General features: G+C 39.6%; 2 protein-coding genes and 1 long non-coding RNA gene across 3 annotated transcripts in view; 1 reads left to right on the top strand and 2 right to left on the bottom strand.

The window, feature by feature from the left end:
- The first annotated feature begins 802 nt into the window (after positions 1-802).
- Positions 803-11186, top strand: dusp4 (dual specificity phosphatase 4). Its single transcript, XM_024299384.2, has 4 exons — positions 803-1544; positions 2276-2403; positions 4214-4433; positions 7684-11186. The coding sequence occupies exons 1-4, from the start codon at positions 1175-1177 to the stop codon at positions 8070-8072; spliced, it is 1107 nt and encodes a 368-aa protein (XP_024155152.1). The 5' UTR covers positions 803-1174; the 3' UTR covers positions 8073-11186.
- LOC112163158 lies at positions 2965-8288 on the bottom strand. The gene is made up of 2 exons (XR_002922233.2): positions 8158-8288; positions 2965-4370 (listed from the first exon to the last, which is right to left on the bottom strand). It is a non-coding gene; the product is annotated as an uncharacterized LOC112163158 (long non-coding RNA).
- A 1552-nt stretch (positions 11187-12738) lies between the features above and the next one.
- The window catches only part of LOC112163056 (poly [ADP-ribose] polymerase tankyrase-1), an 86905-nt gene continuing 73898 nt past the window's right edge, over positions 12739-25745 (bottom strand). The window contains exons 18-29 of the mRNA XM_024299167.2: positions 25468-25577; positions 23236-23424; positions 23038-23118; positions 22602-22788; positions 22438-22517; positions 20568-20688; positions 18803-18900; positions 18378-18452; positions 18173-18278; positions 17039-17225; positions 16768-16924; positions 12739-15378 (exon numbers count right to left, since the gene is read on the bottom strand). Of these exons, the coding sequence (XP_024154935.1) occupies positions 15292-15378; positions 16768-16924; positions 17039-17225; positions 18173-18278; positions 18378-18452; positions 18803-18900; positions 20568-20688; positions 22438-22517; positions 22602-22788; positions 23038-23118; positions 23236-23424; positions 25468-25577 (1478 nt within the window). The 3' untranslated portion in view covers positions 12739-15291. The remainder of the gene's footprint in view (positions 15379-16767; positions 16925-17038; positions 17226-18172; positions 18279-18377; positions 18453-18802; positions 18901-20567; positions 20689-22437; positions 22518-22601; positions 22789-23037; positions 23119-23235; positions 23425-25467; positions 25578-25745) is intronic.

The following is a 25745-nucleotide window of genomic DNA, read 5'->3' as shown; positions in this document are numbered from 1 at the left end:
CACAAGGAACTCCAACCACAACCAGACTGAGGTAATGCATAAACTGCAACCCATAGTAGAACAACAAATAAACCAGCAATTTCAGTATTAACTAGATCCATACTGCAATTATTAGATTTTGTAGTCTATAAATAGAAATTTAGCTAAATTAATTGTGATCTTTTGTCAAATCATTCCCAGCAGTCTCATGATTAAGTTATTTTTTACCAAAATCTAAAATTGTCTCGTTTTCTAGGACATAATTTCTGGAGAAAATCTCCTCTGAGTTGTGGGCAGAGTAAGCCCCTCTTTACTTCCCGACATCCATCTATTTGCATTCTTTTCTGTTATCTTACATTTTGTAGCGGTGCAAAAAAAATGGCGAGTATTATTGGAGCCATGCAGCATAAAATTAAGACATATATGGATCTATTTGTGTACAAGTGGATTCATCAGAATGGAGCGGAGCATGGGAGCTTGTTGTATAACAAATACAATATTTTTCAAGCAATATTTTTTCCTCTGTTTCTGGTTTACAACGATTTAAGTTTTAAAAAAGAAATTGAATTTTAAGCTTATTTTTCTTCATATTTGTCCCTTTAAAAATCATGTTTAAAGGGAGCTTTCCAAATATTTTTAGCTCAAAATAGTGTGAAATAAATTAATATTTTTTATCCCTTTGCTGGTTTGTATGCTAAATAAACCGTTTTCTGTGTTGGCCTCTATAATCCTCAACCACAACAAACCAAAGAGGCTGAAATCTTGAACGAATCCGTTCGCAGCTCTGCAATTTGGAACTGAATCTCAGTGTTAACTCGGAACATTTCATCCCGAGAGGTCAGCGCTGACATGCGGCTGTGAGCCGCTGCTGTCTTTGGGGGTTTTATCGCCTCTGGTTTCATTGATGTCTGTCTTTCTTTGTGAATGAGCGGCAGAGGAGGAAAGGGCACGGTGGAGCTGCGGGCTCTGCGATAGGCTGCTGCTGGTTGACGTCACCTCCGCCGTGACGCGATGAACTCATTCATAAAAAAAAAGAAAAGAAAACGAGAAGGAGCGCTGAGGAGAAACACAGAGAGGAAGGAGGAGAAAGAAAAGAAGTAGTGCTGTTAGGATGCGCGCGTAAAGGACAGGCACGGAGGACAGATCCGTGCGCCTTGGAGACCAACACACACGTTTATTCAAATAAAACAAAGCGATGGAGGAGCTGGGAGAGATGGACTGCACGGTGCTGAAGCGGCTCCTGAAGGACGACAGCGCCAAGTGTCTGGTGCTGGATTGCCGCTCCTTCCTCGCCTTCAACGCCGGGCACATTCGGGGCGCCGTCAACGCCCGCTGCAACACCATCGTGCGGCGGCGGGCGAAGGGCTCCGCGCTCAGCCTGGACCAGATTCTGGCCGGGGACGACGAGGTCCGGAGCCGCCTGCGCTCTGGGATGTTCTCCGCCGTGGTTGTGTACGACGAGAGGACGCCGGACACAGAGGCAGTGAAGGAGGACAGCACCATGATGCTGGTGCTCAACGCGCTGTTCAGGGACTCGCAGGGAACGCGCACTTACCTGCTCAAAGGTACAATTTACGCACTGATTTCATTTACATGGTTTTACTCTAAAAGAGAGAAAAATCTTGAAATTCTAATGTAAACCAATGTTAGAATCGTCCAAAATGTAAAAATATTATATATTTATTTAATCATTCATTTAATTTGAATTTTAATCATTAAAATGTGGAGTAAATTCTCCTTGCAGATGTGCTTCATTGTCACCACAGACACACAACTGAGAGCTAAATGAGCAAGGCACCACAGATGAGTGCATGCCGAGATCATTTTATAAAAACAACGACCCCATTGGAAGATGGAGAAGAGGGGAAAAAATCAGCCTCTGGTTTATCTGTTCTATATTTAGAAGGAAGGGAATCTTACCAAACCAAAGCTGCTGCAAGCTGTGGCGCAACCCCCTTCTTTTTTGAGCATCCTAATGGTGCGGATGCCTTTGAAGCTGAGAGTGTGTGTGTGCAGGAAAGATGACACACTCCGGTTGTTGGGATTTGATTCTTGGAGAGGAGACGGCAAAGGGTTTCCCACAAATCCATGCCTAAAAATACACATATTCAGATCAAATCTAGTCCACATATGGATCAGAAACCACATTTATGCTGGAAATCTTGGGTGCATCCTGTATCCAGAGTGTAAATGTGGTGTTTTTCAAGCTGCAGATGCAAAATAAAACTCGTGTTTTCTGGAATTTTCTCCTCCTACATGTTTTCTCTTCTGATTGTTGATTTTTTTTTGTTTCCAGGGGGATATGACAGGTTTTTCTCAGAGTATCCGGAGTTTTGTATGAGGACCAAATCCTTACCGTCCCTCACCAGCCAGTCCAGCATCGACTCCTCCTGTTCATCATGCGGAACGCCACACAATGATCAGGTAAAAAAACAACTTTGCCATAACTCATTAATTATATTTAGATATCCAAAGTCCAGCCAAATGCAGCCTGCATTCAAATTTTTTTATCTGCTTACAGGTTCCTGTCATAAAATCAATTATATGTGCTCCAGCACTTTCTAATAACTGCATATAAGCTACTTTTTCTTGACCGTGATTGGCTGAATTCCATCATAAGCCGCTGTAAACGAAACCCTTATTAAATGTCAACTCTAAACAAAATGAAGATATTTGTTTTTGTGATTGAAACCACATTATCTTGTTCTTCGGAGTAAAAAGAAGCTCACCTGATTTACATTTAGAAGTTTACAGTGAAAATTCTACAGTAAATAAAATACAATTTTATCAGAACCCAGATTTCTTCATTTTGTGTCTAGTCTTGAAATACAAAGTTCACTGTAATCTTGGTAAAAATGTGTTTCAAAGAAATTCTGTTCTATGTGAAGAAATTAAAAAAATGTCAACAAATAGTTAATAAATGCAGACTGGTTGGAAATAGTTTGGACACCCCCGTTTTAGACTCTGCTATTAACACAGGGTTAGTTTTTTTTTTGATCCCATGTTGTTTAGGAGTAAACAGCTTCATGTGGTTTGTTTGAATTGGCTGTGTTGCAATTTGCTGCCCTGGAAGTCATAGTTCAGGATCGATTTAGCCCTGCATCACTTCCTGTGACCTGGGTGGCCTTGTTGTTTTTTTGGACAGTGATCTGTTGTTTGAGCTTGCAGATTTTATGCAACGCTCGCAGTCACATGTGCTTTAAATCTCCTGGAATGCGTGAGGGGAGAGACACTCACAAACCCAGCCTCTGTGTGCATTTCGCCCGCCCCCCTCCCAAGAAGAATGCCCGATTGTCTCCGCCATGCCGTCAGGTGCAATCGCGTTTAAGGGGAGAATCAAGCTTACTGTGGAAGGAGAAATATGACTGAAAGCTCTGGATGTGCGCCCCCCTCACTATCAGTCCGGCCCCACACTACACCCCTTAGCGGTATTGATCATTTCCTGACTGTGTCAGGGCCGAGCTCGTCAGCCGCCATGACACAAACAAATTGAGCTTTCGTCGATTAGTGGCACTGCCATTATAGACTGCCGCAGACCAGCTGACCTCTCACACCCAGTAAAACTACATCCACTCCTCGTGAGATAATGTGTCTGGCTTGTGGTTCCCAAATGAAAACTCAATACCTCAGCGTTGTTGTTTATAAACAACATTATTTTTCTCATAAGCTTTCTGCAAAAAGCAACTTCATGCTCAGGTTTTTTTTTCCACGCTGCTGCAGATACTTCTCTTCTCCAGGAAGTGTCATAAATATTCATGCAATCACTCAGCTGCTGCTCCATGCATGTGCGCTGCACTGTGGCGCAGTGGGGCTTTTCCTTGCACAGCAGCAGCTGCAAAACAAGTGCTGCCAAAGTGAAGTGACATTCTGGAGGGGGAGATGCTTTAGCAAAGCTTGTTTTTTTTTTCCCTAGAAGATCTGTTAGAAATGACGGTATTGGCTAAAGCTTGTCACACAATCGAGCAAATATTGTCTAAATTTTGTGGTTTTGAGGTTGGAAATGTTTCTCAGGTCATTTTGCATGTTGCAAATGTCAAAACAATGCAGAAATCGGCCCATCTGTACTGAACTTGTGCTTGTCACGCAGATAATAAGCTGCTTCTGCTCCATAAGAGGCATTTCTAATGTGATAAAGAACTGATGAAGACAGGGTTCCAGTGTCATACACTTTATACCCTTTGCCGGAGTGTTTTCTTCTTCCCCTTTAAAGAGTTTGGATCTGTGCTGTGTCCAGGGTGGCCCAGTGGAGATCCTCCCGTTCCTCTACCTCGGCAGCGCCCTCCATGCCTCCAAGAAGGAGGTTTTGGACGCCATCGGAATCTCTGCCTTGCTGAATGTGTCAGCCGACTGCCCCAACCACTTCGAGGGCGCCTACCAGTACAAGTGCATCCCTGTGGAGGACAACCACAAAGAAGACATCAGCTGCTGGTTCCTGGAGGCCATTGAGTTCATAGGTCAGTTCATCTCACTCACCCAGAGGATATGCTCGGATGCTTGCTGCTCTTTGCTGATTTTTTTAGGTCACATCATTTAGCTTGATTTCTCTGAATATTCTTTTGTGGGACTGTCTATCCAGCAAGCTTCTGATTATAGTAAAAATCATTTTTTATGAATCTAAAACCATGTTGATGCTACAATGTTATGTCAAAACTTGACAAACCAAAGATACAGTGACTGTAACTTAAAAAATACACCCACAAAAAACATTATTTGCAACACAAACTCAGTATTGTGTCTATTTGACTTTGCACATCAGTGTTGTGCCTAGAGACAGCATCTTCTGCAGCATTGGTGTGTATTTGCGAGCATGCGCTCTGCAGTGTGTGTGTGTTGGTGCTCGTATGCGTCAGAGTTAGCTGCTGTGGGACCAGAGTCTGACTCATGAGCTGTTACCCGGTGAACAGGAACCATCGCGGAGTTACCTGGACTGTGATGGAAAAAATACTATATATATATGTTATACCAAAATGTGGAAAATGAGAAACAGTTTAGTTTCTTCCGTTTTGTTTCTTCTCTTTCCGTTTCTTTCCTGCCGGCTGCCACAAAACAGTCCAATTATTCATCCAAACTGAGGCTCGTGGTCAAATTGAGTTACTGTAAATCCTCTAATCAGCTCCTTCCTCAACCTGGTTATTCTCCAAAATTAAGTAATAACTTATATCTATACACAAAGAGGCGGAACTATAAATAGAGAAGAGGAGGAGGAGGTGCGAAAGAGAGGAAGATGACTCAAATTGTGCACTTGTGTGTTTCGGTTACTGTAAGTGCGACTGGCTGCTGTCTCGCTTTGAGGTTGGCTATCTGTTTGACTGCGCAGAAAGGCGTAGATATGAGAATGTGGAGGAGAGGAAACGAAAGCGGTTTGAGGTGAAAGCTTCACTGTACATCTGTTGCATTAAAGATGCTCTCACTGTTAGAAAAAAAAGTGAGACATTTGGTAAGGAGCTGTGAACATCCTCGGAGGCTGATAACTCAACGTTGTTACTAAAAATGATTCATTACTGCTTTTTTCATCATTTAAATCACAATTGCTTCATCCGTTCGTCTGAACAGAATGTGCTAGAAAGAAGAGGTTGTCACAAGAGCCTCTCGCTGAAAGCATAATGATTAAGATGCTTCAGCTTCCATAACTTATTTAACTCTAACTGTTGGAAGTGGGTGGCTTCTCATTCCTAGAAACAACAACCAAGTAGGAAGACGCATCCGGTGTTGCATAAGGGATGTTCCTCTTGTTCAGATGGGTCAAACTATCAGTCTGCACAACAACAAAATGTCAAAGCTACTATTTTTTAAATTCATCGAGCCTAAAGGGAGAGTATAATAATCATGCCTGAAAACGTTCATGAAAACATCACAAGAAAATCTAGTAATGAAAAAAAATTAAAAACTCAACAAAATGAACCTCTTAGGAACTGAATTCCAGATGCATAAACACATTCTGGGTTATATTACAACAGTAGTTAATTCTGGTTAGCTGGAGCACTGTGTGGTGGACTAGCTCAAATATTAGCCTTTATTTTTTAAGAGGTTAAAAAATATAATTTTTTTACTTAAAGACCCACTCCAATGAAAATAGTATTTTTGGTGTTCTTAAAATGCTCTCGTAGCATTTTCTCATGATGGAGATAGCCTATAGTCAGTTTGAAACCGTGTTTCGGAGTATTTCTTTATTCAAACCGTTGTAAATCAGGAACAGATGAAAAAATGCAGTTGCTACAGTTGCTGGATTCTCTGCTCCATTTCAATGTATCCACTTGCAGACAAATAGATCCATGAACGTCTTCATTTACCTTCATCTGGGTCAAAACTGTACGGCTGCATGGCCCCAAAGTAGCTCGCCATTTCATTGCCAATGTTAGCTTGGGGTTGTAAGGTGCTGGCTTGCAGGGGAGCATGTAAACAAAGGGATCATGGGAAATTAGGTCAGATTTACTCCGCGCCAACAGTTCTGTCCACGACTCAGAGGTGAATTTCTAAAAGAAACCTGCCGTTCTTCAGAAAATATGTCTTAGAAAATGAAATATTTTTTAAAACTTTGGTTAAAAATGGCATTAGCATAATTAAAGGAACACTGGGAACGCTTTGAAAATAGCTCAAAAGATGATTGGAGTGGAACTTTAACTTAACATTTAAAGAGCACTACGACTTGATTGTGAGGAGCACAAAAATGATAAAGTTATACTCTAATAAGTCCAGATTTAACTCCGGGTAAATTGAAGTGCTTCTAAATTAATAACTGTTTTTAAATTAGGAGAAAATGTTTCCATTTGACTTGAAATCTAATTTTGCTATCACGCTAACAAGCGCCACGAGGGAAAATACTAATTCATTAAGTGTCTTGTGGCTAGTTAACCCTAAACAAATTTAGAGGTTAAAAAAATCGACAAGGATTTGAACCTTTTATGGCAAATAGAGTTTGAAGAAATATTCATAAAAAAGATTGAATAAAATATTTAGAAACATGCTAAAAGGCTAACATCAGCTAACAGAGATGTGCACTGAAAAAACATGTAGAACTATATGCATCATATAATACACAGAATTATAAGACCCCCATTTTATTAGCATGATCAAACATTTGATAAAAAATCTTTTGTATAAAGCTGTACGTTTTCTGTCCTGTAGTTCATCATCATTCCACTGGAGGCAGTACAGGGGCTTGTCCTGGTCATTTTAAAATGGTTGCTTCCATCAAATCTCAAAAACACTTTTGGCGGGAAAAGTTTAGCTAATTTTCTAACCTTTCTAATGAGGACAATTCATCCATGGTTATTCAATACGTTAAATGACTACTTGCTGTATTACAAAAATGCAAAATTTATTAACAATTAATTCTTTATAAAAACAGTCACACCATGTTTAATGTAAGGATCAAATTGGAAACAGATGCCTTTTTCCTGAACACTCATGTCATTATTTTTGTATTTTAAACCAGTTTGTTGTGACCAAAACATGCTAAATAACTTAAAGTATAAAAAATGATAGTATCTATATATCAATAAAACATTTTTATTGCAACATTTTTTGTGGATTTCATCAAAGGATTTAAAAAACATCTTAATTCACGACAAAAAATGAATTTTCTGTCAAATATTTGATGTAGTGGGCTTCTCAGGGCATAATTGAGATTTTTCAGACTGGGCTTGTTTGTGTTTTCCTATTTGATGCAGAAACATCTGACCTTTAACCTCTTTGTTTTCTCAGATTCTATTCGAGACTCTAGTGGACGAGTGCTGGTCCATTGTCAAGCAGGTATCTCCCGCTCCGCCACCATCTGCCTCGCCTATCTGATGAAAAGGAAGCGTGTCCGTCTGGACGAAGCCTTCGAATTCGTGCGCCGGCGCCGCAGCATCATCTCCCCAAACTTTAGCTTCATGGGACAGCTGCTGCAGTTCGAGTCGCAGGTCCTCGCTACGTCATGCGCCGCGGAAGCAGCCGCCACCGCTAGCCCGCTGCTCGGACCCAAGTCCACGGCGACCACCACCTCAGCGACGGCCACGCCCACCTCCCCTTTCATTTTTAACTTCCCGGTTTCTGTGGTGAACCCTGCGTACCTGCACCACAACCCAATCACGACCTCCCCAGGCTGCTGATGGACCGCCACAACCCCCACTTCTGGACCCAACCTGAGGGCAGACTGGGCTGCCATTGGCTGAAGGAGCTGTCAGTCTCACTGACCTCTGCAGTGTGTAGATGCTTCCAAGTCCCCGAGATGAAAAACGTCATGGTGCCTAATTAAAGACACAGTGAAAGGACTCTGTGAAGTTCAGAAACCAGCTGATGCTCCTTTCCGATTTCTTCCAGTTGACCAAAAAAAAAAAAGAAAAAAAAAAGTGCACTGGTTTTCAAAATGTGTTTCCTAAACCAGGTTGAGTTGGAGTGCTGGACTGATAATGACTTTCTTCCACCTTGCACAGAGGGACTCCGACTCACAAAAACGGATCCAGAGAGGCCTGCTCAGCAGCAGAACCCTCTTCTTCTCTATCTCCCACACACATTCACCACCACCAACTGAATAAGCTCAGTATGAAGACAGCCTGTTGCTATGGAGAAGTGGTCTTTAGGAGAGGAGATGGACACAGGAAGGAAGGAGGAATTTTAAGCATCCGCTCCTTTCTCTTTGGGTGTCCCTCCTGTTGGCAGACAAAAGAGGTGGATAGAAAAAAAAAAAGGGGGAGGAGACAGTGACAGAAAGCAGGAGCCTCTTCAGTGACAGGTGCTCTGCCGGGGATCCGACCGGAGCTTCCTGTCCTTCATGCGTCCTCTTCCTCCCTCCGTCTCTCCCCCACCTTCCTCTCATCTCCTTTTCATCTCTTTATATCGCCTCCTCCTCATCTTTGCCTCTCATCTTCGTCCTGCCCTGTCCCTTCCACCCCTTCCTCCAGCCGGCTCCTCGTCGCCTCGGTGAGGAGTTTAAATAAATAAAATGAGATGACAAATAAAAAGACCGGCCTCTTGTAAATGGAGAGGGAAACCCCTTTGCAGGAGACATTTTGGGAAAGCCCTTTTGCTACATGACATGATATTTTTTGTGAAAAACTGCTAGATGAAGTTATAAAAAGACAGTTTTTCTAACATTTTATTTACAGGAGTTTGGCCCAAAAAAATAGGCAAAAACTTTGAGGATGTCGTTTGTTTTTTCATTTTTGTTAAATAGAGGCCTTGTTTTTCAAAGACCACCTGGCAGAATTTAAAGCACATTATCCCCCCAAAACAGCTTTTACGACCAAATTTTGTATTTAAATTGTTTTAAAAGAAAAGACCTGGACACCAATTCTTCTCAGTAAAGTTGTCTTCATAAGAGTGTCGAAACAGACTGAAAACACTGACTCCTGTGAGGTGCCTTGGAAAAGTCTTTTTTTTTTTAGATAACGGCAACAATGTACATGAGTGGCGGTGGTCCTTTCAGGTGTTTGTGCCTTGTTTGTGAGGGTAAATCCAGGGGTTGAGCATCCTCAGATTTACCAGCAGTGTTGATGTTTTTTTGCCCTCTATCACCGCAAATAAGCATGGTCCAAAAATTTAGATTTTACAGACTTTCTCCACACTGTCGCAAGGGAAGCAAATTTTCTAAAATGCCATCTGTCATAAACTCAAACTCAAGTTTTTTTAATGTATTTATTTAAAAATCCAATTTTATGTTGATATGAAAACTTGAAAAATGATTTTCAGTAAAGGAAAAGGGCCACAAGTGTCCTGTGTTACCATTTTCATATTCGAACTTCAATTTTTTTGCCATATGAGTAATACAGAAGACATGCACGACACACACCTTATACAAGCACAACTAGGGCAGAAACTTTAGAATCAGAGTCAGATTTACACAAAACCTTTCGAATAACACACTCGGCTGCAGTTGTGGCTGCACTCTCTCTACGACCCGTACAAACAACCATTTTCAAGGAGAACAAACCCTCTCTGTTTTTGAAGATTGTCGGCACCTATCTCTGTAGCACTTTGAAGTGATGCAATACTGTATTTGTAATTTATGGCTGATTTGCACATCATGGTGATGATGCCACTCTGACTTGACTTTGTGTGGAGAGAGGAGAGCGCAGATGGGTGAAAAATGCAATACTTTGTACACACGTGTGTGCTTTTCCGTCTGCCTCTCTGTGTTCGTGCCCCTCGCCGTGTCTCTTGTCTGGTCAACGATGTTCACCCATCAAGGCAATACCAGTCCTCCAAAACAGAAACGATCCCTTCCTTTTTTTAATTTCATTTTGGAATGAGTGATCTGTGCATTTATTTATTACTGAGAATTCACTGTTAAATAAACAATGTTCTTAAGGAAGCTGCCTAGACTTTTATTTTTAATGACTGCAAACACACACACTCACACCACACCCACAAAGGCTTTCATTAGGTAAATGAAATTACCAGCGTACACCTGCATTGCAGATTCTCATTCAGTGGAGGTTGGAACGGAGAAAAGGAAACCACAATGAGTGCAGCAGATGATGCAGGAAATGCCAGGGTTCAGTAAAGGCCTCACACGTTTAACCACACAAGGTTTCTTTCAACAGCATTTGTTTTTATATAGAAGCACCAGAAATGAACACACACAGAAAATGAGTGAACTCTCAGTATTTCATCATTAGATAATTGGGTTTTTTCCTCCATAGAAATACAGAGATCATTTGGATTTCTCTATATTTCTTACTTCGTAAACAGCAAGAGATATGCAAAAATGAACTTAAACAAAAAAAAAAAAAAGAAAGAAAGAAAAAAAATACAAATATAAAAAAGCAAAACCTGGCTTCAATAGGAATGTGGGTTACCAGCACCACCTGCTGGTCCAGAAATGGAACAGTAGTTGTTTATTTGAGTTCAAATCCAGTGTTAAAATTGGATAATAATTTGGATTGGATAATGATGATAAAAAACAATCCACATGTAACTGAAGCCAAATCCTAAACAGACATATGTTTTACTTATTTATACAACACAACACAATGGTAAACCATCACATTGTTCCAGAAATCAGATTTATGTGCCACAGGTCAAGAATCAAAGTGGAGTGCCTAATGATTATGATCAGTAAGTATTATTGCAATAATTATATTTAATAAGAGTTTTTTTTTTTTTTTCAAAGTGTCCTTGTCACAGTTATCCAGGTTACAGATTAGTTTGACTCTGGTGGCCCATGTAGCTTGATGAATATTTTAAATTTTCTCTAAGGTGTTGTATTTTTGATTTTTCCTCTTTAAAAAAAAAAAAATCGGCCTTTCTGGCAATTTCTGCATTCCTCTTGATCAGATGGTCAACTTCTCTTGATTCAATAAAAGCTGATTATATAATATATCACTTTAAATAGAGCCCCTGTATTATTTACCTTCCTGTCTTAATCTCTCCAAATGGTCTCTCATTTCTGATGGAAGGGTGTCAAACTTACTGTGATCAGAGAAGATGGTGATGGATAATATTCACCTAATTAACTAAATAATCCGCTGTGTTTTTAAGCAAAGTATGGTCAAACCAATAACCTCTATAGCTTTTTATGCTATATTATTAGTTTCTCTAAAAACACAAGTTTGAATCAAAACTTTTAAGGCCACAAATCAAACAAAAATAATAAAATGTATTTTATTGAATGCAATTAAATAAAGAACTCTTTGTTGGACTGGGTAATTGTTCAAGATGAACCCCGTCTTCAAAGGACAGTAACTGGGATAGGCTCCAGCAACTCAATTAAACTGAATGGCAGTAAACAAGCCCTGCGACAGACTGGCGACCTGTCCAGGGTGTACCCCGCCTTCGCCCTTCAGTAGCCGGGATAGGCTCCGGCGCCCCGCGACCCCGAAAGGGACACAGCGGTCAAGAAGATGGATGGATGGATGGATGGCAGTAAACAAGTTTGCAAAAATGGATGGATTGTGGATAAAAGTGAATGTTTTCATCTTCAAGTAAAAAAAAAAATACTTTAAAGAAAAACATCAAAGAAAGGTTGAGTTTTGGTAATGATAGTAGATGTAGGTCCAGGAGTTGCTATCAGGCGGAGGAGTGAGCCCCTCAGTTACAGCAATTACATTTGTCACAACTGGCTAAATTAATGTTAAGAGATCCCTCTGACAGAAGATTTCATTTATTAATATCTGGAGCACCTTCCACCACCATCCAAGGAGGCCCACAATGTCAAACCAATGCATAATACAATGACAAAACATATAGGCAATTAAATACAGCAAGGCAGATGCTAAGGCATGGTAGTAGAGGAACAGTTTGGTTTTAAAACTCTCCAAGAGGGTGGGATCCATATATCAATGGTGGTCTCTTTAATAACCAGAAGCAGTTTATTCCAGAGTTTAGCAGCAAGCACATCAAATGCAGTCACCCCGGAACTGCTATGTGGTTCTTGGAACCAGCAGTACACACTGGTCCAAAGAGTGTAGGGACTTTAGGAGGGAATAATTTAAATGTTAAATATTTTAGAAATGTTCTCAGTGGCCTTTTAATTACGATTATGTCATTATTATGTCATATTTTTAGCAAAAATTAAAAACTTGAGCCGTTTTCTAGAACATAGTTTGTGCAGAGCGGCGAGAGTTAATCAGAAATTCACCTCTGAGTTGTGAGTGGAACTGTTGGCAGGAAGTAAGCCTGAGCTCATTTCCCATCATCCCTTTGTTTACACTCTCCCATGAGCTTACAGTCACTCACAACCCAATTTTTTTTTAACAAAAGTAACAACTTTTGAAAGAAGAGTTGATTTAACTCTTCTCAAGTTAGTAAATGTTTAATAAAACCCGAACACCAAAAGACAGTTGGAATTCTTTATTATGTATTTTCTTATGTACATGAGCTTGTGTGTTCCACATGTTAGCTGGTCGTCTGTACAAGAGTCTGTACAACAGGAGGTCAAACACAACGAACAAAGGAAAGAGTGAGGCTTACACACAAACACACCCTCCAGGATATGTACAACAAGGCAGCTGGCGGGCTGTTCAGATAAATCAGTAGAGAGCTGCTCAACTGTATATAAAAAAAGACAAATTATCAGTAAAAGAGCAGCTGAAGGCCCATAAGGAATTACGTTACAGTTTAAAACAAAGCCTCGAATCACACCGTTCTGTTTGCCTTAAAACTGCTTCAACCACTGAGATTTCGGTTTAGTTTATGACCTGAAATGTTTTTTTTTCAACAATTGATCACTTTTTCTGTAAAAATGTACTTAATTTGATAAAATATGAACGTGAGATATGATTCCTTAAGGCTGATTACTTTTCTTTTAGGAGCAGCAATGTTTTCCACATGAAAATATATTTGATTATCTCAAATCTTTTCTCTTTCCCGCCTTATTTTCATTAAGTTTTTTAGTATTCCATCCAGCCTAATTATATACATAATTAGCTGAGATGTGCCACTACACTGTTTTGTGTAGAGCAATTCATTATGTGTGTGTTGGGAGAGCAAAAAACAAGAAAATCTTGAGAACCTTACATATTAAAAATAGCTTGAAATGACAAACTACTTGTTGAGAACTTTCAAGAGAAACTGTCAAAACCAGTAACAGCCATCCTTTAAGATTGCAGGGTTGAGGACAGTACAGGTTGATTTAATACGACTCAGAGAAAACTCAACTCAAATGGCTCTGTGGGAAAGACAGCATCAGTAAAACAAATATGGATGAAATAATGACAGAAAAGGGGGTTTGTGTGGAAATGAAAAAAAAAAAACAACCTCCAAACATCAGGATTCTACAGAATGGAGGACATTGTGTTGCAAATTGTTAATACATTTTTTTCTCTAGGTTTTATTACTTTTAAATGTGCAACTTATCAATAGCAATCCTCTTGTCTCCTTGTATATTTCTTCTGCAATGTGTCTGCTGAATGTCTCATTCAATTCTCACAACAAATGTTGCAAAAAATAAAATAAAATAAAAAAACGTATGGAATTTCTGAAATGCACAGCTTTGCAGGACTGACTCCTTACATGTATGACGTCTTCTTCAGCTAAAACTGAAATTCATGTTCTGCACAAATAAACTCAACCGCCACTAGAGGGCAGCAACAGCTGATAATGGGCTGAGAAGGCAGCAGTTTCATGTAAACAACAACACATATCCAAGTAACATTTCAATAATAATAAAAAAAAACATAAAAAATCTTCACAAATGATTGCAGATGAGTTCAAGGAGAGGCACAAACCCGACTTGGTGGGTTATAAACTGGGGCATTTTAAAGAAAATGACCCCTTCTTTGACTTTTTTTTTACTCCGTACATTCCAATTCTTCAACAGAGAAGATCCGTTCATGTAAAGGATTACCTTCAGTCTACATGTTTTGGAGTCTTCTTTATGTGATGTTTACATAGATCTTAGAGAAATCCCCTAAAATGACGTGTGCAGTGAAGCATCAGCTTAGCTTCAAAATCAAGTTTTCTGACACTTCCAGTTTTATGTAACCATTTCTGTAAAGACTGCACCAAGATATAATGTGAAATGACAGCAGTGTTTGCAGCTGAAGAGCTTCATGCCAAAAGGGATTCCTGCAGGCCACTCTTATAAACTCTGACATATTTCATGGTCCTTGTGTTTCTGTGAGTTATGTTGAGAAGCATGTTTAGACTGAACTGACTTGTTGTCTTTTTTTAAAAAAAGGCAGCACAACTCCATGACAATGTTAGTCCCTGAAATCCTTAAAAAAATAAACGTTAAAACTCCTATCTTTTCATGTTTGAGCTGCAGAGGTGATCTTGGTCTGACTGCTTGGTCCCTGTGTGGACAGAAGGGAATTCTGGTCTCATAGTTTTTCCTTCCTCCTCACTGATCTGCTCTTGTGGTCATTTCCCCGGTTAGCCTAAAAACTTCAACACTGACCTCCACAAAGGCGAGCTCTCTCAGCAGGACAGCTGCTGCCTCTTAAAGAGACCCTGTGGGTGTCGTTTTGGAATAATGAACTAAAGCAAAACAGGTCAGGATGCCAAACCCACCTGTTATCATTGATGCTAAAAACTGAATGCTTGTTTGGCTTTGGACTGTGCTTTTTGGAGCTGCAAAACAGCTTTTTGTTCACATCGACAAGCAACTCTGTTGGTTTAACCTTAAGATTAAGGGGGGTAGATTGTTTCTGCTTTGGTGTTTCAAATCAGAAATCTTCATCTTTCCAACCTCCTCTGTCATCTGGTGTTCACGAAACACATTTTGTGCGAGTCGTTTAGCTTCTGTGCAGCGATCGCTTCACATTGTACGTCTCCAGTTCAGCTCTGAGGACTTGATTTCCAGATCTGAGGCTTTAGACTTTTTTTAGGTTCAAGTTTTAGTCTTTCAGAAAGCAGCTGGCCACCTCCAGCTCCAGCGGTCACAGCGCTTTAGGACTTCTGCTCAGCTGTGGCTGCCGGCGTCGCCACACTCTCTGGCTTCCCGATCTGGTAGGTGATCAAGTATTCTGGGTAAGCCTGGAGACAAAAACAAAAGACATTTTAGCATTTTATTATGAAAAAGAAGAAACAATCCCTATAGAGTATATATGGGCTGATTAACATTTTAAATTATTGAATAGATATGAATAATTTATTTGAAAATAAATAAATAAAAAGTTTCCATTCATCTAAAGCAGTAGTCTATAACCTCCCCCAGGCTGAGGACTGGTACTGGTCTGTGGGGTAGTTGGTACCAGGCCACAATAAAATAAAAAAAAATAAAAAAAAAAAGTCTATGCTTTATTTATAATTTTATTCTGAAGGAAGTTTTATTTCGGAAAACTTCTGGATTCTCTCGACCACATCCGACTCATTTTTGATTCACGTCTAGTCGCTCAGTCACAAGTCAAAAATTCTATCTGCTATTTTCTTAATGCGGTTGCACTGACCACTAAAATGAATTCGTCAAGCTAGTAAAGTTATCAAAAAAAACAAACATGTTTGGAAATTTTCTTTTTACAGAAATGAGCCCGAAAGGAGACAGGAGAAGAGCCTTCACTTTCAAGATAAAAGAAATCTGCATTAAACAGATGAAACCTGGAGGTTTTACTCCAAATATGGATTTATTGTGACAGTTGTTCCTACACATCATAACAATAATACATAATACATAGTAACCGGCTGTCTAATATGTTAGGAGGATGCTGCTAATAAAGTTGCTTAAATGGTGGAATCACCTTTTAGTTGTATTTGGAGAAATACAATTTTTTAGTGACTGCTTTTTAATTTTTGTTTTTATCCTTAAAATTGGCTGAAGTTTGTGCCTGATTTTTCAACTTCTACTTTGACATTTTTGGATCAAGGGAAACTCTATATCACATTTGAATGGCTTTTACACAAAATCTAGTGTACAAAAACAGTTTAAAACAGGATGGAGATTCATTTTATCATCAAAAGTTAAGGGAAACTTGAAAAAAATGGTGACCACTGACAAAGAAAATTCAAAGAAAATCAGTTGAAAGCAGAGAAGAAAATTATTCTAATTTCTAAATAAAGCTTTCTTATCAATCATGACCTAACAGTTGACCTTTCACAGTCTGTAATTCAGATTTATTTCATGTTTTTATCTGGATCAGGTTTTAATCCTGCAGGTCAAATTTACCAGCTGTTTTCTTTTTGATCGCGATTATTTGGTGCTACCCAAAACGGATGAAGAAAAACATAAAAAAATTATCAAATTAACTTAAAAATCTCAGAATAAAAACTCTTCTTAGGTTTTCCAGGGTTAAGGTGTGAGTTGGAGAGACTGCAAAAAGTTCTATCCATCTTATAAAACAAACTGTTTTGTTACTTTTGAGAAAATAAAATAAAATTCCTCATACTGCTGACTGTAATAAATGCATGAAGGTGTTTGTGTGCGCTGACCTGCTCTCCTCTGTAAATGACGTATTCTGCATATGCCAGTCCATTCACGCTGGGACGTCCAATCACGGAGTGATGACCGGGGGGGGCGTGGGCCATCTTCATTGCACTGAACTGAAGAAATGACTTTCCAAGAGTCACCCTGCAGAAAAGCATCTGCCTGCAAATGCACAAGTGTGCACACAAATACACAGTTTAAGTATAAAAAGCATGATTTCCTTCCAAATATGAACTTCACGTTCAGTTTTTGGTTTGGCTGAGCTGCACGCCTCACCTGTGACACACATAGCAGGACCGGTCTTTGTGGGTGGGACATCCTGTTCCTCCTCCGATTCCGTACACGTACTGGTTGCTTTTGGAGGAGTTCTCTGCGAAATAGATCCCTGCACCGAACATGCCCCCAATGTAGGCATGACGCTCGTCAAAGCCCTTGTGGATTATTGCATTGATGAAGGGAGAACCTAGAATAGGTCAGAAACAATGCAATCAAAGGAATGAACTCAAAATGTGCAAAAGCGTTGGCCTGCAAATGTTTAAAGTCCCACTCCAAACTTGTTTTGATTCTTTTTTGGTCCATTTTTGCAGACTGTTGATATCATAAATCCTCTCATTCCTGTGAATAACATAAAGAAGGACCAGAGCCTCTTCCTCTGTGCTGAAGTCTTACAGATGCAAAGAGTGTATGCAGACATTCCGTTTCCAAAGAGTAATCTTGGGAAATCTCGGTTGACAGACTGATCACTGATGCCAGACGTACTATTTCAAGCCCCACAGAAACCTGATTACTTCCTGGGATTTCCAGCTCTGTAGAGTCCATTTGCCAAGAAAGCAAACTCCCCCAGGAGCTGCGCCTTGAACAAGTGTAGTGGTCAAAAGGGGACGGCTGATAAATTACATTTGCTCAAGCTTACAGTGGAGCAGGAAGAATGAAAACACTGCCGATCAGAGTTAATCTTGGAGTGTGTGAAAGGCCGGAGCGCGATCGAGCCACGCGCTACGTTTGTCAAACAAGACAAAGTGATTAAAGCTACAGAGAAAGTGGCGCCCGCCTGCCCCAGCAAGCCCACTTTGATGGCCAACTTGGAAACGTCAGGTTTGATTTATATTTAAGCTGAAACAGAATATAAGTATTTTACAGACAAGCATCACCTAAAATTGGGCTGATAATCACAGTTTTGCTTCAGTTTTTTAGGAAATTTTTATTTAAAAATGTTTTAAAGAAAACTGTTTTTAACATCACAAATAAAACTAGATATGGTTGGAAAAATATCAAACAGAAACTTAAGAAAAAAAAATAAAGTGATAGAAAACCAGAAGGAAATAGATGTGGTTCAACACCTGCAGTGTCAGTGCTTAATAAAAAATCCTCTGTGTGTCTTTGTGTATTTTTACAGCCTGAATTCATTACCGTGAAAGAGCATGCGCTCGTTGTGATGGTTATGGTTCTCATCAGCAATTTCCTTCTGCCTGTGTGCGTATCTTTCTCGCAGCTTCTTGTTCACCACTTTCTGAATCTGCAGGCAAAGAAGACGGAGAGGCGAGATGTGAATGTTAACCAGCCTACAGGAAGGGAAATGGCATTGGGATTCCTCGTTCACTTGGTGTTGCCATACCTTAATGATGTTGTACCGGCTGAAGACTCCGCCTGCGTTGCCTCCATCACGGTGCTCTCTGATCGTACTCTGCAGCTGAGGACCACAAGGACAGGAAGTAGGATCAACCACGACCGTCATATTTCAGGAGTTAAAGGATCACTGGAAACAGAGCTGTGGTTCATTTGATTACTTCATTATTAAAAGTAAAGCAGGCCAACAACAAAACAGTAATGAGATTAGGAGATTCTTCTCTGCGTTTCTCAAAAGATTTCTCAATTTAGGTTTAACTTCTGTAAGCATCTGCTGGTTCTCATTAATTTAAGCTCGTCTAGGCTGACTTCTGGTATCACCTTTCATCACACCTCTAGCTGACAGAAGCTAAAATAATAAGGTGAAAATGACATGCAGAAGCTGCTTCTGCATGACTCTGTGTGTTTTCTTACTTCCTCCTCGACAGACTGGAACTCCTTGTCATCTGGTGCCAGGTCGATGAGCACTGTACCCTGGCTGGAGCAGTGAAACGTCAGGTAGGGGTTTCCACCTGCAAATGCATATTTAAGGTAAATGAATTCATAAGGACAAAGGATAACTAATCAGCTCTAGCCAGCAAAAAGAAACACTTGGAGGTAAAAATAAATAGAACATATTTAAATGTGCTCCAAAAATAACTCTTACTGGCTGCAACAGATTTCACCTTAGTCATTAACATACAAGCTAATTCATTAGCTGACATTAGCGCATTCTCTTCTTTACAATCCAAAGCCAAATTATTATATTGATTGGTTGAGTTTCTATGATATTTATTGATTGACCGAAAGGAAAAGGAGGCGGGGCTTAGAGTATTAAGGCAGGAGGGCCCCGCTTTGATAAGAGTCTGACAGATCAAATCTCGTTTGAAAATGTATGCACGCACGCACAGACTCACATGTGTCCCATGTTCTGGTAGCCAATGAGCACAAAGCCTCGCCCCCACATAAAATTAGGATTAGCTCAGTAACAAAACTTAAAAAACTCTGAATTGAAACTGAAACTGAGTACTGACAGCAAAGAGGGGAAAAAGGCTACTTTATTTTTTTCATATTTTTAATATTTCTTTCAAGCTTTTAATATTTTTTTTCCAAATTTACAATTTTATTTTTCAAAATTTCAATAACACCTTCAAGTTTTCATTATGAATTTTCCAGTTTAAAAACGGGTTTTAAATGACCTTTTTTGTATTCAAGTTTAAATCTGCTTTTCAAAGTTTAAATCTGGGTTTTCATTCACTTTTAGCTGATCCTGCTTTGATCCCATACAAAACACAGCAGCATAAGAAATTGCAATAGATTTTGTAAAAATTAATTTAAAGTTAACACTGAATTGGAATGTCCTTTTTTGGTATTGTACAATACATTAAATTATGCATATTCAAAATGAAAATAATGCCAAAAAATAATTACAAAAATCGCAAAATGCATTTACATTTGAATTATGGAATCAAAAACCAAGAGAATTTAAAATGCAATTGTTTTTTTTTCTTATTTTAGATTTTATTTAAAAAAAACATAAGATTGAATTGTAATTTTTCAAATTGATGTCTAAATTGCTGAATGCAATCCTGAATTTAATTTTGAATAGTAAATTGCAAAACGCAATTTGTAATTGCAAATTGAATTGTTAATTGAGATTTGTATACTACTTTGAATTATGACTTAAAAAACTTTCATCAAAAAGGTTGCTAATTTATGTATGACGTGTTACTGAGGTGAGCATCTAGACAAGCATCAAGAGTGAGTCATAGGCATATGTGGTGAAGAGAATACAGTTGTTTTCAAAATAAAACACTGTTCAGAACCAGATAATTCATCAAAGGAAATGATGTGTTATTCCAGTGCATCCCAGTAACATTTGACCCTCAAACCAATGTTGGTCTGCAGCCCAGGGATTGGTTCCTTCCTTAAACCGAAAAAATCCTGACTATTACCTGAGCCCTGAACTCATCACTGCATCCGAGTCCTTCTCCAAATTGATACATGTTTTCATTCAGGTTTCTGACTTTCTGTAAACATTTTTCTCCATAATCTCATTTGTGTTCTGAACAAAATATGAAACATTAAAGTTAGCCCAGATTCTACGAACAGTAACACTGTTATTTTTAATGGCTTTGGTGCCTTTATTCCCCAACAGTTTGATGCTGCTTTACATAAGTGTATATCTGCATGCACTGACCTTGCTGGCCCCCCAGCAGCCTCTCGATGCCCTTGATGAGTTTGTGTCTGTGGCCGTAGGCATTGATGCCAATCTCCTTCAGCTCCTCGTGACCCATATCTGCCAGCACATCCAGGGAAATCTGCACAGAGAAAACAAAAAAAAAACATTCCAGCAGTTCAAGCTGCTGTTTTCTGACAAAAGAGGAAACATTGTGAAATAGGAACAAGAAAAACATGCAAACTGCCATTTAATCAAAAGGAGCTAAAAACTGACATCGCACAATTATAAACATACATGTGATTTGGTGATATAAACATTCTGACAATGATGTTTAATAATAGACCTTATTAATATGAGGATTTAAATGCTCTATGGTGAACTTCAGTGAAAGTAGGTCACACAAATGTTCATGAAAATCAGAAGAGGCGGGAAGAAAAGGTCAACAAATGGGAGGAAGTAATTATTCCATTTATATGCAGATGGGGGACAGAGAGGTTTCTCTGGACTCTCAGAGATGAGATTGATCTTGAAAATATGATTAACGATTCCTGAAGAATGACAGCAGTTTATTAGAGTGCTTACAAAACGAGCAAATATCCCACAATTCTAAACTAACTTCACAATCTTTTCACACAGTTACATTTAATATTGTTTTTCTAAGAATGAAAAGTGCGATGCATCAAACATTTTATGTTTTCTTTTTTTTTTTGTTAGACTGAAAATGAACTCGGTTCAGACAAAGAAGGGTTCATCTTCCTTAAATTGCTTCTTCTTCTACTCTATTATGTCTTGCAGCAGTCAGTGACTGCAAGGATTTTGGGCAGACTGGATGATGAATATGAGATGGTCACATCACCAACTGCTTTTAGATTGTGAACAATGCTAGCGCGGCGATCTCGTAAATGTGGCGTTTCTCTTTTGTTCGCACATTTTTGTTTTACCAGAATATTGTGAACATTTATTATATGAACCAATGGTTCAAACAGAACAAAATCATGACTCACGGTATGAACAAATAGAGAATGTGGGCGTGGTTATAAAAAAAAAAAACTTCTGTTGCTAAGGAAATCCAAAAATGTACTTCTGACTATTCTTTTACAAATTACATAGATCTGGTTGTCACTGCCAGGCAAGTAAAACATTCAATAACTGCTATGGAGATAAAACCAAAAGTAAAGTTGCTGTTTTGAGAAAAAAAAAAATAGTGATTGCTGTTCTAAGCAGGTTGGCAGGAATAAACTGGGGGGAGGGTAGTGCCTACACGTAACAAAACACTGCTTGTGGCTTTAATGTAAATTTAGTTTTCCTCTCCTTTTCCACTTGTTAAATTATTACTGCACTGCTTTTTTTTTATTTCACACTACCCTCTCATCGACTCTCTAATTTAATATTTTCCAATTATCACATTGACAGTAGAAGCAGATGGCAGGACCGACAGACTTAAAAAGCAGAGTAATCTTTAAAGCAGACTATTTTACATTTTTACAACAGAAAAAGTAGATTTTTTCCCGCTTATAAAGGATACTGTACTGATGTCTCCAGCAAGAGTGAATACAATTTTTTATCCACTTCAAAGAGTTTAAAGGATTTCATTTGAAACAGAAGAAAAAACTCCACAGCTGAAATAACAAAATTTTGTTTTGGCCCCCCCCAAAAAAGTGTTTGACAGAAGCAAAATCAACTCATTCACACAGAGTTTAAGAGGAGGAGCAAAGTGAAAGTGTGTTGTGGCTGGTAAGGAATCAGCATCGAGACAGAAGGTAAAAAAAGATGTGTTCACAACTTTGATTTCACAGGCGTGTCTCCGGATTATTCCCACCCTGTGATTAACACTTCTAACTCCCCTCTCTTTGCCTCTCCGTGACTCATGCAGGGTTTATTTGTGTACCTGTTCTCGCTGGAAGATGTCTCTGAGGTGTTCCAGGCCAAGACTCTTCAAGAACTGGTTGATGGTCATGTCGAGCAGAGCTGCGGGGTCAGCAGAGGCTGTTACTCCTGATTCAACACACGCACCTGATGTAAGAATGCGGGGGCTCGTCCGTGATCGCTTACAGTCGCTCTCCTTCCTGTCGGAGCCGGACGCTCCGTCTGCGACGTTGGTGACACCGGTTCCCGCAATGTCACTGAGGGGGGCGGTCAGGTTGTCGATGCTGCTGGCTGCTGATAAGCAGGAGGGGGACGGGGATGGTGAAATCACCACCCCCGCCGTTGCACCTGTACTCACCACGCCCGCACTCACCTGAAAAAGACGAATGATGGAGCTGTTTAAAATGTGGTTAACCCTTAAACACCAGAGCTCAGGTGTCTATGTTCTTTAATGTACTGTAACTTTTCACCTGTTAACACAATAATTCCAGCATATTCTGATCCTTGTGTTAACAGTTAAAAAGTTACAGTATTTTAAACATTTGTGTTTAAGTGTCACCGGCGACGCCTCGGGTGTTATACGGTTAAGACTTGAAAAGCTGCAGGAATCCTGGGAACTCACCACAGTGGCCTGTGGTTTCAAGCAGCTGGGCAGTGCGTCTGGCGGCATGGCATCAATCAGCAGCGCTCTGATGTCATCAGCCTGTAAGCCGAAGAGAATATGTGTTTTTAGAAGTATGTGGACACAAACTGACTAACCACAATTGCTAACATATCATATAAACAGTGAGTAGAAAACTTTCTGAACGTCTCTTTTTACCGTTGCCAGATCCAGCGGCGTCTGTCCCTCCTGGTTCTTCATGGTGGGGTCGGCTCCGTGCGCCAGTAGCAGAGCACAGAGTTGAGTCCGGCCTTTCTGCGCCGCCTCGTGGAGGGGGGTGAACGCCCACTTATCTGTGGCGTTCACGCACGTGTTGTATTTGATCAGAAGGGCGGCGATGTCCACGTGCTGCACAGAGGAGTGGAGGTCGAGATGAAGACGAGAGCTGACAGTGATGGTTAAGGGAGCATTTAGAATATAGAAAAACACAGAAGGTTAGATAAAGATGGGAGGAGAACGTTTGAAAAACAGCAAACAAATTGTTCAAATCAGAAAAAAATGCTATAATGATGCACATTGTTATGAAATCCGTTTCAGAGTTTGCTTTGGCAGAAACACAACATGAAGTGATTTAACTAACAATGGGGGATGCCTCATTGCGTTTATGTGTGTTGGTGTGATGCAGAGCTCATTAAGTCTTCATGAAAACGCCTGCTGGAGTCTGCTTGCACACGCCTCTTCAACTCTTTCCAACACTCTTTGCTGCTCTGGTCTGTTGACCCTGAGTACTTAAAGCCCTCCACCTTCTTCACCTCTGCTCCCTGTAACCTCGCCGTTCCACTTCAGTTCCTCTCATTTACACACAAATTCTCCGTCTTGCTGCGGCTGACCTTCAATCCTCTCCAATTCATTTCTAGAGTGTTACTATAATGACTGCTCTGCCTAACACAAATAAATAATTCAGAGCACAATCGCTTTATTTCACAAAAAATGCAGTCTCAGACAAGTTTGTTTGACCTCCTGTCTGAGGCTGGTTTAAAATCAAAACTAGCTGAACATTTCACTAAAGTTTACTCCAACTATATTTCTTTCAACTGAAAGTTTTCTTTTAGTTATGATTATGCCGTTTTTTGACAAAATCAAAAAGCCTGTGTCGTTTTTTTAAGACATATTTTCTGCAAAACAGGAGGAGCTCATTAGAAATTCGCCTCTGAGTTGTGGGCGGGACTGTTGGTGCAGAAGTTAGCCTCAGTTGACACTTTGCTTACACTCTCTCCCACTAGCTTATAGCACCCCACAAGCCCAAGCTAGCAATAGCGGTGCAACAAAAGTGGCGAGCAATATCAGAGCTATCCAGATGTATATTTTTAAACCACATGGCAGCTCAGATGAGGAAAATGAAGACGCTAATGGATCTATTTGTTTGTAAGTGGCTGCATCAGTATTGGAGCAGAGAAGGGAGACTTTGGCCTGCCAATGGTAGATGCTGCATCACAAACCAGAGTTTTTTTTAAAACTGCTGGTTTTTATCTGCTCCTCATCTGACACAATTTGAATAAAGAAATATTAGTTTTAATAGTAAACTATTTTATACATGTCCTCCATTATGGAAAAAATGCTAAAAGAATATGTTAAAAACACTAAAAACATGATTTTCATTGGAGTGGTCTTTAAGAAAGAAGCGTTATTTAACTTGAGCATTTCAAGATTAGTCAATTCTAATTTAAATAGATCAGTTTTACAGGAGAAATAAACTTGTTTGATTTATGTAATTCCTAAGCCTTTTTCACATTTATACATACATTTAATATACAGAGGAATTGTACTAGTCGGTCTTTTTCTAATCTTTCATTTACAGGCTATGTACTCCTGGTGCTACCCTAGGCATGTTCACATTAAAAGTGGGGTCATCTGGACCCCACAAGACAGCATGCTGAACTTTTTTTCTTTTTTTTTCAGGAATTATTTGATCTTCACTGGTGTCTGTGGCAGACATGAAATCCTGTCCACCTTTGTCCACCTTCATCATGGGAGGGATTACACATCAATATAAGGGTGGGGTCATCTGGACCCCATAAGAGAGCACAAGGGTCAACATGTTTTGTGCCTCAAATGGAGGCGTTGCCTTATAACAAACAGGTGACTGTTAAATTCTAAGCTCTCCAATTAATATACTTGGTATGTTACAATAACTATCATACTTGTTTGTCCTGCACATTTGAACTCTTTTTAAGCCCTTAAAACGGAAGCAGTCACAAGCAAACAGAAAATAACACACAGTCTTTGAATTACTGCAACTCTTTGACCGTTTGTGCAATTAACTTAATATATATATATATTCCAAAGCTGACGATGAGTGTCCTTCAGAATCTACTGGAATTACTTTTGTTGCATGAACTGTCAAAGAGTTATGGTATTTTAAAGAGCAAAACGTTCATTTTGCATCCTTACCCCGTACGAAGCAGCGTTGTGCAAAGGTATCAACCCTCCTTTGTCCTGTGCATTCACATCCGCTCCGTGTTCCAGCAGATACTCTGCTACTTCCAAGTTGTTGTAGCCCGCTGCAGAGCATCACATAGACAAAATGGGAAGAAGAGGGGAGGTGTAAAATTAAAAAGAAAAAAAAGGCAGAATTTCAGCCCACATATGAAAAAACCAGATGAACCATTTAATGGTTTATTAAAAAGCTGAAGTCGAATTTTTAAGAGAAAGGATCTTCTCAAAAAAAA

This window comes from Oryzias melastigma, linkage group LG12 (assembly GCF_002922805.2).
Source record: "Oryzias melastigma strain HK-1 linkage group LG12, ASM292280v2, whole genome shotgun sequence".
NCBI lineage: Eukaryota > Metazoa > Chordata > Actinopteri > Beloniformes > Adrianichthyidae > Oryzias > Oryzias melastigma.
This window is presented reverse-complemented; position numbering and strand designations above follow the sequence as displayed.